This window comes from Oncorhynchus clarkii, chromosome 4, assembly GCF_045791955.1.
Source record: "Oncorhynchus clarkii lewisi isolate Uvic-CL-2024 chromosome 4, UVic_Ocla_1.0, whole genome shotgun sequence".
NCBI lineage: Eukaryota > Metazoa > Chordata > Actinopteri > Salmoniformes > Salmonidae > Oncorhynchus > Oncorhynchus clarkii.
In genome coordinates this window covers 88,015,202-88,031,209 of record NC_092150.1, presented here as the reverse complement: position 1 = coordinate 88,031,209, position 16,008 = coordinate 88,015,202, and the positions used below count along the sequence as shown (strand labels likewise).

Here is a 16,008-nt window from a genome sequence, read left to right as displayed (position 1 = left end):
CTGCTAAACACAAATTATTTGTTTGTAAATTATGTCTGAGTGTTGGAGTGTGCCCTTTGCTATCTGAAAAAAATAAAAAATAAAAATAAATAAATAAATAAATAAAGTTGTGGGAGTGTTTGGGACAGCTGTATGAGAACTTGTGGGAGTGTTTGGGACAGCTGTATGAGAACTTGTGGGAGTGTTTGGGACAGCTGTATGAGAACTTGTGGGAGTGTTTGGGACAGCTGTATGAGAACTTGTGGGAGTGTTTGGGATAGCTGTATGAGAGACTGTGGGAGTGTTTGGGACAGCTGTATGAGAACTTGTGGGAGTGTTTGGGACAGATGTATGAGAGACTGTGGGAGTGTTTGGGACAGCTGTATGAGAGATTGTGGGAGTGTTTGGGACAGCTGTATGAGAAGGTGTGGGAGTGTTTGGGACAGCTGTATGAGAACTTGTGGGAGTGTTTGGGACAGCTGTTTGAGAGATTGCGGGAGTGTTTTTGTGAAGCATGGAGAATGCTTGTGAGGTTTACTTCTACTGTTTACTAGCATCTGATGTGAAATTTGCAAAGTGCAAAGTACCTTTGCAGAGGATAGCATTAAGGAGAGCATTAAGGATAGCATTAAGGAGAACATTAAGGAGAGCATCAAGGAGAGCATTAAGGAGAGCATCAAGGAGAGCATTAAGGAGAGCATTAAGGAGAGCATTAAGGTGAGCATTAAGGAGAGCATTAAGGAGAGCATTAAGGATAGCATTAAGGATAGCATTAAGGAGAGCATTAAGGAGAGCATTAAGGAGAGCATTAAGGAGAGCATTAAGGAGAGCATTAAGGATAGCATTAAGGAGAGCATTAAGGAGAGCATTAAGGACATCAAGGAGAGCATCAAGGAGAGCATCAAGGAGAGCATTAAGGAAAGCATTAAGGATAGCATTAAGGATAGCATTAAGGAGAGCATTAAGGAGAGCATTAAGGAGAGCATTAAGGAGAGCATTAAGGAGAGCATTAAGGAGAGCATCAAGGAGAGCATCAAGGAGAGCATTAAGGAGAGCATTAAGGAGAGCATTAAGGAGAGCATTAAGGAGAGCATTAAGGATAGCATTAAGGAGAGCATTAATAAGGAGAGCATTAAGGAGAGCATTAAGGAGAGCATTAAGGAGAGCATTAAGGAGAGCATCAAGGAGAGCATCAAGGAGAGCATTAAGGAGAGCATTAAGGATAGCATTAAGGATAGCATTAAGGAGAGCATTAAGGAGAGCATTAAGGAGAGCATCAAGGAGAGCATCAAGGAGAGCATCAAGGAGATCATCAAGGAGAGCATTAAGGAGAGCATTAAGGAGAGCATTAAGGAGAGCATCAAGGAGAGCATCAAGGAGAGCATCAAGGAGAGCATCAAGGAGAGCATTAAGGAGAGCATTAAGGATAGCATTAAGGATAGCATTAAGGAGAGCATCAAGGAGAGCATCAAGGAGAGCATTAAGGAGAGCATTAAGGAGAGCATTAAGGATAGCATTAAGGAGAGCATCAAGGAGAACATTTTGTGATCAAATCTCTTTCTGAGTGGAGGCTACACTGACAGTATCAGCCCTCAATATCAAGCATATTACTTATTGCTATCTGGAAAAACCTGAGTACATTGTTCTCTTACAACTAATAAATGAGGAGGACACAGAAACCCAAAACTCAAAGTGTTACTTTACCACCACCTAACCTGTCCCCCCGCACAATGACTAGGTACTGGTACCCCCTGTATATAGCCGCGACATTGACTATTTACTGGTACCCCCTGTATATAGCCTCCACAATGACTCTGTACCGGTACACCCTGTATATAGCCTCTACATTGAATCTGTACATGGTATCCCCTGTATATAGCCTCCACATTGACTCTGTACTGGTACCCCCTGTATATAGCCTCCACATTGACTCTGTACCGGTACCCCCTGTATATAGCCTCCACATTGACTCTGTACTGGTACCCCCTGTATATAGCCTCCACATTGACTCTGTACTGGTACCCCCCCTGTATATAGTCTCCACATTGACTATGTACTGGTACCCCCTGTATATAGCCTCCACAATGACTCTGTACCGGTACACCCTGTATATAGCCTCTACATTGAATCTGTACTGGTACCCCCCCTGTATATAGCCTCCACATTGACTCTGTACTGGTACCCCCTGTATATAGCCTCCACATTGACTAGGTACTGGTACCCCCTGTATATAGTCTCCACATTGACTAGGTACTAGTACCCCCTGTATATAGTCTCCACATTGACTAGGTACTGGTACCCCCTGTATATAGTCTCCACATTGATTAGGTACTGGTACCCCCTGTATATAGTCTCCACATTGACTAGGTACTGGTACCCCCTGTATATAGCCTCCAGAGTGACTAGGTACTGGTACCCCCTGTATATAGCCTCCAGAGTGACTTGGTACTGTTACGCCCTGTATATAGTCTCCACATTGACTAGGTACTGGTACCCCCTGTATATAGCCTCCAGAGTGACTAGGTACTGGTACCCCCTGTATATAGCCTCCAGAGTGACTAGGTACTAGTACCCCCTGTATATAGCCTCCAGAGTGACTAGGAACTGGTACCCCCTGTATATAGCCTCCACATTGACTAGGAACTGGTACCCCCTGTATATAGCCTCCAGAGTGACTAGGAACTGCTATCCCCTGTATATAGCCTCCAGAGTGACTAGGAACTGGTACCCCCTGTATATAGCCTCCAGAGTGACTAGGAACTGGTACCCCCTGTATATAGCCTCCAGAGTGACTAGGAACTGCTACCCCCTGTATATAGCCTCCAGAGTGACTAGGAACTGGTACCCCCTGTATATAGCCTCCAGAATGACTAGGAACTGGTACCCCTGTATATAGCCTCCAGAGTGACTAGGTACTGGTACCCCCTGTATATAGCCTCCAGAGTGACTAGGAACTGGTACCCCCTGTATATAGCCTCCAGAGTGACTAGGAACTGGTACCCCCTGTATATAGCCTCCAGAGTGACTAGGAACTGGTACCCCCTGTATATAGCCTCCAGAGTGACTAGGAACTGGTACCCCCTGTATATAGCCTCCAGAGTGACTAGGAACTGGTACCCCCTGTATATAGCCTCCAGAGTGACTAGGAACTGGTACCCCCTGTATATAGCCTCCAGAGTGACTAGGTACTGGTACCCCCTGTATATAGCCTCCAGAGTGACTAGGAACTGGTACCCCCTGTATATAGCCTCCAGAGTGACTAGGAACTGGTACCCCCTGTATATAGCCTCCAGAGTGACTAGGAACTGGTACCCCCTGTATATAGCCTCCAGAGTGACTAGGAACTGGTACCCCCTGTATATAGCCTCCAGAGTGACTAGGAACTGGTACCCCCTGTATATAGCCTCCAGAGTGACTAGGAACTGGTACCCCCTGTATATAGCCTCCAGAGTGACTAGGAACTGGTACCCCCTGTATATAGCCTCCAGAGTGACTAGGAACTGGTACCCCCTGTATATAGCCTCCAGAGTGACTAGGAACTGGTACCCCCTGTATATAGCCTCCAGAGTGACTAGGAACTGGTACCCCCTGTATATAGCCTCCAGAGTGACTAGGAACTGGTACCCCCTGTATATAGCCTCCAGAGTGACTAGGAACTGGTACCCCCTGTATATAGCCTCCAGAGTGACTAGGAACTGGTACCCCCTGTATATAGCCTCCAGAGTGACTAGGAACTGGTACCCCCTGTATATAGCCTCCAGAGTGACTAGGTACTGGTACCCCCTGTATATAGCCTCCAGAGTGACTAGGAACTGGTACCCCCTGTATATAGCCTCCAGAGTGACTAGGAACTGGTACCCCCTGTATATAGCCTCCAGAGTGACTAGGAACTGGTACCCCCTGTATATAGCCTCCAGAGTGACTAGGAACTGGTACCCCCTGTATATAGCCTCCAGAGTGACTAGGAACTGGTACCCCCTGTATATAGCCTCCAGAGTGACTAGGAACTGGTACCCCCTGTATATAGCCTCCAGAGTGACTAGGAACTGGTACCCCCTGTATATAGCCTCCAGAGTGACTAGGAACTGGTACCCCCTGTATATAGCCTCCAGAGTGACTAGGAACTGGTACCCCCTGTATATAGCCTCCAGAGTGACTAGGAACTGGTACCCCCTGTATATAGCCTCCAGAGTGACTAGGAACTGGTACCCCCTGTATAGAGCCTCCAGAGTGACTAGGAACTGGTACCCCCTGTATATAGCCTCCAGAGTGACTAGGAACTGGTACCCCCTGTATATAGCCTCCAGAGTGACTAGGTACTGGTACCCCCTGTATATAGGTTTGTTATTGTTATTTGATTATGTTACTTTTTTCTTTGGTTTATTTAGTAAATATTTTCTTAACACTAGTTCTTGAACTGCATTGTTGGTTAAGGCCTTGTAATCCAAATGATTTGAGAGATTACAACTGGTACGGAACGATTGGTTCTTAAGCATTTCACAGGTCTACTACTGCACCCGAGAACACCTGTTGTATTCGGCATTTCACAGGTCTACTACACCTGTTGTATTCGGCATTTCACAGGTCTACTACACCTGTTGTATTAGGACACACCCTGGCATTTCACAGGTCTACTACACCTGTTGTATTCGGCATTTCACAGGTCTACTACACCTGTTGTATTCGGCACTTGTGACAAAATACATTCGATTTGATTTAAATTTGACCAATAAACGAAGTCCATTGAAATGCAACAGACCATTATTCCTCCTCCACCAAACTTTACAGTTGGCACTATGCATTGGGGCATGTAGCATTTTCTTGGCATCTGCCAAAACCAGATTCCTCTGTCAGACTGACAGATGGAGAAGCGTGATTCATCACTACAGAGAATGCGTTTCCACTGCTCCAGAGTCCAATGGCGGCGAGCTTTACACCACTCCAGCCGACGCTTGGCATTGCGCATGGTGATCTTAGGCTTGTGTGAGGCTAAGAATGGAAACCCATTTCATGAAGCTCCCGACAAACAATTATTGTACTGACGTTGCTTCCAGAGGCTGTTTGAAACTCGGTAGTGAGTGTTGCAACCCGAGGATGGAAAAATGTTTACCCACTACTCCGCATCAGCCCTCGGCAGTCCCGTTCTGTGAGCTTGTGTGGCCTACCACTTTTGCGGCCGAACCGTTGTTGCTCCTAGACGTCACTGAGCTCTTTAGTAAGGCCATTCTGCTGACAATCTTTGTCTATGGAGAATGTATGGCTGTGTGCTGAATTTTATACACCGGTTAGCAATGGGTGGTGGCTGAAATAGCCCAATACACTCATTTGAAGAGGTGTCTACATACACTGTATACTGTAACACTTCCCTTCCCTAGCTTTTTAACAGATCGACTGAAATGTTCCGTACCGGAGGAAAAAGTAACTCTTAAGGTACATCTGTGAATTCTCTGAATGTTTTCACAGGAGATCAAAGAGGCCCACAGCTTATGACTTACTGCCACTAGTACTGTACATCTTCGGATGTTAATTTGATCACCCTGTTGGATGAGAACAGGAACAAAAAACAAAGGCTGTGTATTTCAGGGGTTCAAATTTCTTCTGAAGTTGGTCATTTCCATTTTGAAATGTAAAACTTGTTTTTCACTTAGGGAAAATGTATCAAACCCTACATAAATATCCATTAATTATAATCAACATAATAATTCACATTTCCTGTTGCTGCAGGATTAATTTCCTAATGTGGCAAACTGTATTCAATTAAGATCCTACATCTGTGCTGTACATATGGCGACAGGATGAGAATACAGCAGACGCCCAGGTTCAGAGAAACATTCTGTGGTGTGTGGACCAGTGGCCATATTGGATGTGCCATCTGGAAATTTAACATAATCTTACCGAATTCTAGAATCCTTTCTCAGTGTTCTACAGTACATGAACATTCCTTTGAGACAGAACCCCATTGGGTGGCCGGTGGAAAAACCATTCTGGAGAAGAATCCCATTCTTCTTTTCATTCTAATTCTGTACATGTGATACCAGCCAAACATTGGCAAATGCCTTATAGTATGTTTTCAAGTCTGTCTCTGGCCATCACTAGTTTCCTGCTTGGAATAACACATGGTACCCTATTCCCTACAGATGTAGTATCTTAATTTGAGCTAGTTTGCTACAGCCGGGGAAAAAAATGATCCTGCAGCAACAGGAAATGTGAATTATGTTGATTATAATTCATGCAACGTTTTACAGGGGTTGATACATTTTTCATTAGGGCAAATCAAGTCTGAAATTTCTAAGTGGAAATTACAAATGTTTATGAAGGTCCTACATCTCTGTACCTAGTGCACTACTTTTGACCTCTGGATAGGGTGCCATTTGAGACACAGAAATGAAGCTAATGGTAAACTGTCTCATCATCATCTTTACGGGAGATGAAAGTAGATCCACTTTAGTGCCCTTCTTCCTCCTAAGATAGACACTCCTCACGGTGAAAACCATGGCCATCGTGCTCTTATCAGGACCCTTCAACGGAGCAATTCAGTCTCACACTACTAACAGGATGTGTTTCGCTTTTCTCATCCTTTTGTGCTATTTGCTTTTAGTCTCTCTCTCTCACTCTCTCATGACTCTCTCTCTCTCGACTAACAGTGAAATGCTTACCTACAGGCCCTTCCCAACAATGCAGAGAATATATATATATATATCTAGAATAATACAAAATGATGACACAAGCAATAAATACACAATGAGTAACAATAACTTGGCTATAAACACAGGGTATCAGTACCGAGTCCATGTGCAGGGGTATGAGGTAATTGAGGTCGATATGTACATATAGGTAGGGATAAAGTGACTAGGCAACAGGATAGATAATAAACAGCAGCAGAGTATGTGATCAAAAAAGGTTAATGCAGATAGTTAAATAGTTAACTAATATCTACCAGGACTGACTATTTAGCAGTCTTATGGTTTGAGGGCTAGAAGCTGTTCAGGATCCTTTTGCTTCCAAACTTGGTGCATCGGTACAGCTTGCAGTGTGGTAGCAGAGAGAACGGTCTATGACTTGGGTGGCCGGAGTCTTTGACAATTTTTGGATGGCAGGGAGCTTGGCCCTCGGGATGAACTGGGCAATCAACACTAACCTCTGTAGTGCCATGCGGTCGGATGCCAATTAGTTTCCATACCAGGCGGTGATGTAACCAGTTAAGATGCTCTCAATGGTGCGGCTGTACAACTTTTGAGGATCCAAGGAGCCCATGACAAATATTTTCTGCCTCCTGAAGAGGAAGAGGTGCTGTTGTGCCCTCTTCACACCTGAGTTGGTGTATGTGGACAATGATATTTCCTTGGTGATATGGACACAGAGGAACTTGAAGCTCTCGACCTGCTCCACTACAGCCCCATCGGTGTGGATGGGGGTGTGCTCGGCCTTCCATTTGCTTGTAGTCCATGATCAGATCCTTTGTCTTGCTGACGTTGAAGAAGAGGTTTTTGTAATAGAGATCGCGTCATCTGTGGATCTGTTGGAGTGGGTCCAAGGTGTCTGGGATGATAATGTTGATGTGAGTGTTGACCAGCCGTTCATGGCTACAGAATTTAATGGCTACAGATGTTTGTGCTATGGCGCGATAGTCATAAAGACAGGTTACCTTGGCGTTCTTAAGCACATGGACTATGGTGGTCAGCTTGAAACACGTAGGTATTACAGACTGGGCCAGGGAGAGGTTGAAAGTGTCAGTGAAGACACTTTCTAGCTGGTCAGCATGTGCTCTGAGTATGCATCCTGGTAATTCATCTGGCCTTGCGGCCTTGTGAATGTTGACCTGTTTAAACGTCTTACTTATATCGGCTATGGAGAGAGTGCTCACAGAGATGTCCGGAACAGCTGATGCTCTCATGCATGATTCAGTGTTGCTTGCGTCGAAGCAGGTATATTCAGATGAAGTCGGAAGTTTATATACACCTTAGCCAAATACATTTAAACCAAAAAAATCACAATTCATGACATTTAATGCTAGTAAAAATGCCGTGTCTTAGGTCAGATAGTATCACCACTTTATTTTAAGAATGTGAAATGTCAGAATAATATTACAGAGAATGATTTATTTCAGTTTTAATTTTTTTCATCACATTCCCAGTGGGTCAGATGTTTACATACACTCAATTAGTATTTGGTAGCATTGCCTTTGAATTGTTTAACTTGGGTCAAACGTTTTGGGTAGCCTTCCACAAGCTTCCCACAATAAGTTGGGTGAGTTATGGCCCACTCCTCCTGACAGAGCTGGTGTAACTGAATCAGGTTTGTAGGCCTCCTTGCCCGCACAAGCTTTTTCAGTTCTGCCCACACATTTTCTATAGGATTGGGGTCAGGGCTTTGTGATGGCCACTCCAATACCTTGACTTTGTTGTCCTTAAGCCATTTTGCCACAACTTTGGAAGTATGCTTGAGGTCATTGTCCATTTGGAAAACCCATTTGCCACCAAGCTTTAACTTCCTGACTGATGTCTTAAGATGTTGCTTCAATATATCAACATAATTTTCCTCCTAATGATGCCATCTATTTTGTTTAGTGCACCAGTCCCTCCTGCAGCAAAGCACCCCCACAACATGATGCTGCCACCCCCGTGCTTCAAAGTTGGGGTGGTGTTCTTTGGCTTGATGTCCACTAGATGTCAACAGTCTTTAGAACCTTGTTTCAGGCTTCTACTGTGAAGAGGGAGCGAATGAGAGCTGTTTCAATCAGGTGTCTGGCAGAAGGCCATGAGCTTGTTACGCGTGTGGCCGTGAGAGCAACCTGCATTCCATTGCATTTCTAAAGACAAAGGAATAGTCCAGTTGGAATATTATTGAAGATTTATGTTGAAAACATCCTAAAGATTGATTCATACATTGTTTGACATGTTTTTACGAACTGTAACGAAACTTTTTGACTTTTCGTCTGCACTAAGTGCCTGCGCCTCATGAATTTGGATTTGTGAACTAAAAGCGCGAACCAAAAGGAGGTATTTGGACATAAATTATGGATTTTATCGAAAAAAACATCAACATTTATTGTGGAACTGGGATTCCTAGGAGTGCATTCTGATGAAGATCATCAAAGGTAAGTGAAGATTTAGAATGCTATTTAGATGTCCTAATCGACTTGCCAGAAATATAGTTTGTTAACAAGAAAGTTGTGGAATGGTTGAAAAACAAGTTTTAATGACTCCAACCTAAGTGTATGTAAACTTACAACTTCAACTGTAGGCTTGCGTCACTGAACAGCTCACGGCTGAGTTTCCCTTTATAATCCATGATAGTTTGCAAGCCCTTCCACATCCGACGAGCCAGAGTAGTAGTAGTAGGAGCTTGTGTGGCCTACCACTTAGCGGCTGAGCCGTTGCAGCTCCTAGACGTTTACACTTCACAGTAACAGCACTTACAGTTGACAAGGGCAGTTCTAGCAGGGCATACATTTGACTTGTTTGGAGAAGGTGGCATATTTTGCCAAGTTGAAAAATAATAGGAATAATATTGATGATGTCACACATGTATCACTTGCACAGCTCTTCAAAAACATTTTAATAATTTATTACATTTGAATCACAAGCCCAGAAAACTGAGAAAAAATAGTATTCTCTCTCTCAAAAAAATGCAAATTAGATCCTTAATTGACCCCCGTTTCATCCCCCTAAAATCACGAAGGTGAAATAGACTAGAGGATGTTAGGACAACAAGGTGTCTTGAGACGGTCGTTGAGCTACAAAATTGCGGGTAGGAAACTGACAGCGCTGTCTAGACTGTACGCAGAGAGAGAGAGAATCCCTGCCTAAACTGAGAATATCAATAATAATCCATGGACTGAATCCATGACAGACGGACTGACAAATTCAACAACCTACCTACAGTGCCTTCGGGAAGTATTGAGACCATTTGACTTTCTCCACATTTTCTTACGTTACAGCCTTATTCTAAAATTGATTAAATAAAACCATTTCCTCAGCAATCTAAAACACAATACCCCATAATGACAGGTTTTGGATGAAAGAAAATGATACAAATTAGAAAAACCTTTTTTTTTTAAACATTTATTCAGACCCTTTGCTATGAGACTCGAAATTGAGCTCAGGTGCATCCTGTTTCCATTGATCATCCTTGAGATGTTTCTACAACTTGATTGGAGGAACTTGGTTCCACCAAGTTTGGAACCACAAAGACTCTTCCTAGAGCTGGCCACCCGGCCAAACTGAGCAATCTGGGGAGAAGGACCTTGGTCAGGGAGGTGACCAAGAACTCGATGGTCACGCTGACAGAGCTCTAGAGTTCCTCTGTGGAGATGGGAGAACCTTCCAGATGGACAACCATCTCTATAGCACTCCACCAATCAGGTCTTTATAGTAGAGTGGCCAGACAGAAGCCAATGAAAGGCACATGACAGCCCACTTGGAGTTTACCAAAAGGCACCTAAAGACTCTCAGACCATGAAAAAAATAGTATTCTCTGTCCTGATGAAACCAAGATTGAACTCTTTGGAGGCAGGGACTGGGAGACTAGTCAGGATCGAGGGAAAGATGAACGAAGCAAAGTACAGAAAGGTCTTTGATGAAAACCAGCTCCAGAGCGCTCAGGACCTCAGACTGGGGCGAAGGTTCACCTTCCAACAGGACAACGACCCTAAGCACACAGCCAAGACAACGTAGGAGTGGCTTCGGGAAATGTCTCTGAATGTCCTTGAGTGGCCCAGCCAGAGCCGGGACTTGAACCCAATCAAACATCTCTGGAGAGACCTGAAAATAGCTGTGCAGCAACGCTCCTCATCCAACCTGACAGAGCTTGAGAGGATCTGCAGAGAAGAATGGGAGAAACTCCCCAAATACAGGTGTGCCAATCTTGTAGCGTCATATCCAAGAAGACTTGAGGCTGCAATCGCTACCAAAGATGTTTCAACATAGTACTGAGAAAAGGGTCTGAATAATTATGTAAATGTGATTTATTTTTATACATTTGCAAACATTTCTAAAAACCTGTTTTTGCTTTGTCAATATGGTCAAGGGGTCTGAATACTTTCTGCATGTGTTTCACGTGTTTTACAGGACCGAGGATTCCCCAGTTGTCACGACTCCCACCGGTGGTGGCTCCTCTTCCTGTTCGGGCGGCGCTCGGCGGTCGTCGTCACCGGTCTACTAGCTGCCACCGATCCCTTTTCCCTTTTCTGTTGGTTTTGTCTTAATGGTTACACCTGTTTCGTGTTTAGGTTTTAGCTGAGCTATTTAAGCCGGTAATGCCCGTCTGCTCTTTGTGAGGGCTTATTTTTCCTCTGTTCATGTTTGTGGTTGTGTGATTTACTTTGTTTTTCTCGGGACTGGTTGGGTCCTGGTTTTGAGCCGGTCTTTTATTGCGCCTGGTGTTTGGCGTGACCATTTTCCCTGCGCCGGAATAAAACATTGTTCTTTACCAACTGCTTCCTGAGCCTGACTCCGCACCCACTACACATAGAGTGTGTGATACCAGGCTGAGTGATGCAGACCATGGACAGACTGAGGCAGCAGCCATTTTGTTATATTGACATAAATTGAGATGTGGTTGACATTGTAAAACTAAATTATCCCAAAATGGGACCATATTTTGTTTTATTATTCAATGCCTGTTCTGTTACACGACCAATTACAATTATAATCTGAGAAAAACAATAGACTGAGCCACTGTGAATCTTGAGCGACCTGGCTGCGCGCACACACACACACACACACACACACACACACACACACACACACACACACACACACACACACACACACACACACACACACACACACACACACACACACACACACACACACACACACACACACACACACACACACACACACACACACACACACACACACACACACACACACACACAGAGAATATCAAGCAGATTTGAAAGGACCACAACTGAGACACATATTGGATAGACTTGGATAGTGTTTTGTTCAGAGTATAGATAGGGATGTCTATAGAACATCTGAATGGTGACTGTTTCGACCGGATGTCTGATCCTGGCTGAACCTGAAAAGACTGTGAATAGAAAAACACTCAAAATAGCACAAAGCACTTTTCCTGTGTTTGCAGACGGTGATACCAGGAACGATAACAACTGCTAGCATGCTATCTGTTCCTGTAGATCTCCAGTCATTGTGCCTACGCTAGTTAGCAATTGCGCTAACACAAGAGAGCAACTTCCCTTCAAACTACATGCAGAGATTAAAAAAAATGGTATCCATGAGTTTGTCTCACAAGTAGAAAGAAGGGCTTGATTGCCAAAATACTGCACTATCACTTTAAATGTCGACTGGGTAAAGAGTCGTGCTAAGGCCTATCATGTATTTTTTAGGAGATGCAACGATCCATGTGTGAGATACAGTACAGTGTGTATACACACACAGCATAGGTAGACAGCAGAGTGGTGAAAGGTTCAGTCTAAACGTGGAGTATTGCTGTAATTGGTCAAGTGCCCGGTAGCTGTAATATCATTGGTCCACTACAAGGAAGAAGATGCTGGGAAGCAGCTTGTTATAACACTCTTTATTTTTATCTCTCTGACTGTCTCTCTATCTCTCTATTGCTCTCTCTGACTCTCTATCTCTCTCTCTGACTGTCTCTCTCAGACTCTCTCTCTCTCTCTCTCTGACTGTCTCTATATCTTTATCTCTGACTGTCTCTACAGTCAGTCAGTGCGTGTGTGTGTGTGAGAGAGAGAGAGACAGTCAGTCAGTCAGTCAGTCAGTGAGAGAGAGAGACAGTCAGAGAGAGACAGAGAGAGAGAGAGAGAGACAGAGAGAGAGAGAGAGAGACAGTCAGAGAGAGAGAGAGAGAGAGAGAGAGACAGAGAGAGAGAGAGACAGTCAGAGAGAGAGAGAGAAAAAGAGACAGTCAGAGAGAGAGAGAGACAGTCAGAGAGAGAGAGAGACAGAGAGCCAGTCAGAGAGAGAGAGAGACTACCTCCTCTTTGGACTACTGCCCAACCCAGTGCTCTGCACTATGGCCCAATCCTAACCAAACCCACTGGTTCCCCCAGCCACCACAATATTTGCTAGAGCCACAGTAAGTACATCCAAACAAACAAACAAGTGTCTCATAGTCAGACCAAACATCTGTTAAAATAAACTATGGGAGTTTGCACCAGAGTGAAGGTATGTCCTTACTTCCTCCTCTACATACTGTCTATCATGATCACATTAACTACAGTATAGCTCTGGTCTGACCTCCTCCTCTACTTTCTATCATGATCACATTAACTACAGTATAGCTCTGGTCTTACCTCCTCCTCTACTGTCTATCATGATCACATTAACTACAGTATAGCTCTGGTCTGACCTCCTCCTCTACTGTCTATCATGATCACATTAACTACAGTATAGCTCTGGTCTTACTTCCTCCTCTACATACTGTCTATCATGATCACATTAACTACAGTATAGCTCTGGTCTGACCTCCTCCTCTACTGGCTATCATGATCATATTAACTACAGTATGGCTCTGGTCTTACCTCATACTCTACATACTCCTCCTCCTCCACCTCGTAGGAGACAGTCTGTATCTTCACGTTGTCTCCGTCCTCTAGCAGCTTGGCCTGAGGGTCCTCTGTGCTGCCGGGGGTCTCCACTGCTACAGACGCCTCCCTTTCCTTCTCTTTCTTCTCTGTGAAGGTAGTCTCGCAGCACTCGCTCTTATAATCCTTGGCCTTGACTCCTCCTCCTCCTCCCCCTTCCTCCTTGTACAGGATGAAGTTAGGCCTGTAGAAGGCCTCGACGGCCCGATGGAGGGAGGTGGCGTCCAGGAGTTGTTGAGCTTTCATTTTGCCGTTGCTGTTGTTTTGTCCCACGTGGGCCACCGCACCGTTGCTAGTGTCACCTCCTCCACCACCTCCTCCTCCTCCGTCGCCGCCGGTTACGAAGTAGTTGATAATATTCTCCTGGTACTGGTCGTTAGGGAAGTCGCCCCCGTAACCGTTGACGACGTGCTTACTGTTCTTGTCCAAGAGCGGGTTCTGGAGCTCGCTCAGGCTTTCCATGGCAAGGAGGGGTCAGGGGGTCAGTGGGAGTGGCTTAACAGGACCTCACGGAAGGAGAGAGGGATGGAGGGAGGGAGGGAGGGAGGGAGAAGAGGGAGGTGACAGCTACTGATGTTGCTCAACGGGAAGAGAGCTGCAGAGAGGAGAGAATAAGAGAGAGAATGGGGAGGAAAGGATAAGAGAGAGAGTTGGGAGGAGAGGAGAGGAGAGGAGAGGAGAGGAGAGGAGAGGAGAGGAGAGGAGAGGAGAGGAGAGGAGAGGAGAGGAGAGGAGAGGAGAGGAGAGGAGAGGAGAGAGAGTGGGGAGGAGATGAGAGGAGAGAGAGTGGGGAGGAGAGGAGAGGATAAGAGAGAGAATGGGGAGGAGAGGGAGGAGAGGAGAGAGAGGGGGAGGAGAGGAGAGGATAAGAGAGAGAGTGGGGAGCAAAGGATAAGAGAGAGAGTGGGGAGGAGAGGGAGGAGAGGAGAGGAGAGAGAGTGGGGAGGAGAGGAGAGGATAAGAGAGAGAGTGGGGAGTAGAGGAAGGAGAGGAGAGGAGAGAGAGTGGGGAGGAGAGGAGAGTTAGTAAACTCAGTTTGATCAGTTTTTTTTTTTTTGTCTCAGTGAAACTGGTGTAAACACAACGCATACATACTGGTCTAGCGAGAGACAACACTGCATTTTAACACTTTCACAAGAATATATTCAAAATGTTAGACATCTATCCAACATCCACCACGAGTTCTCCCAACACGTTGTCCTCCGTTTTCATTACAGGTTACCTGCTCTCCTCTCCCACAGCTACAAACCTCACAACAACTGTCAACTGTCTCGCTATTCACACACTTCAATCTGCCTCCCTGCTCAACAAACACACACACACACACACACACACACACACACACACACACACACACACACACACACACACACACACACACACACACACACACACACACACACACACACACACACACACACACACACACACACACACACACACACACACACACACACACACACACACACACTAACCCACAAAGCCCAACTTTTGGAACCGACTTCATAATAACAGAGGCAATAATGTAATTAAACACTAGAACAAGATGTGTGTGTATGTATGTGTGTGAGTATGTATGTGTGTGTGTGTATGTATGTGTGTGTGTGTATATGTATGTGTGTGTGTGTATATATGTGTGTGTGTGTGTGTGTGTGTGTGTGTATGTATGTGTGTGTGTGTGTATATGTATGTGTGTGTGTGTATGTATGTGTGTGTGAGTATATGTGTATATAGTCATGGCCAAAAGTTGAGAATGACAGAAATATTAATTCCCACAAAGTTTGCTGCTTCAGTGTCTTTAGATATATTTGTCAGATGTTACTATGGATACTGAAGTATAATTACAAGCATTTCATAAGTGTCAAAGGCTTTTATTGACAATACATGAAGTTGATGCAAAGAGTCAATATTTGCAGTGTTGACCCTTCTTTTTCAAGACCTCTGCAATTAGTCCTGGCATGCTGTCAATTAACTTCTGGGCCACATCCTGACTGATGGCAGACCATTCTTGCATAATCAATGCTTGGAGTTTGTCAGAATTTGTGGGTTTTTGTTTGTCCACCCGCCTCTTGAGGATTGACCACAAGTTCTCAATGGGATAAAGGTCTGGGGTGTTTCCTTGCCATGGACCCAAAAAATCTATGTTTTGTTCCCCGATCCACTTAGTTATCACTTTTGCCTTATGGCAAGGTGCTCCATCATGCTGGGAAAAGGTATTGTTCGTCATCAAACTGTTCCTGGATGGTTGGGAGAAGTTGCTCTCAGAGAATGTGTTTGTACCATTCTTTATTCATGGCTGTGTTCTTAGGCAAAATTGTGAGTGAGCCCACTCCCTTGGCTGAGAAGCAACCCCACACACGAATGGTCTCAGGATGCTTTACTGTTGGCATGACACAGGACTGATGTTAGCGTTCAACTTGTCTTCTCCGGACAAGCCTTTTTCCGGAAGCCCCAAACAA

The 16,008-nt window shown here is 44.8% G+C and overlaps 1 protein-coding gene across 1 annotated transcript in view; it reads right to left on the bottom strand.

Annotated features, from left to right (window-relative positions):
- The window catches only part of LOC139407887 (synapse differentiation inducing 1-like), an 81,499-nt gene that overhangs the window by 41,781 nt on the left and 23,710 nt on the right, over positions 1-16,008 (bottom strand). The window contains exon 2 of the mRNA XM_071151762.1: positions 13,487-14,144. Coding sequence (XP_071007863.1) covers positions 13,487-14,011 — 525 coding nt within the window. The 5' untranslated portion in view covers positions 14,012-14,144. The remainder of the gene's footprint in view (positions 1-13,486; positions 14,145-16,008) is intronic.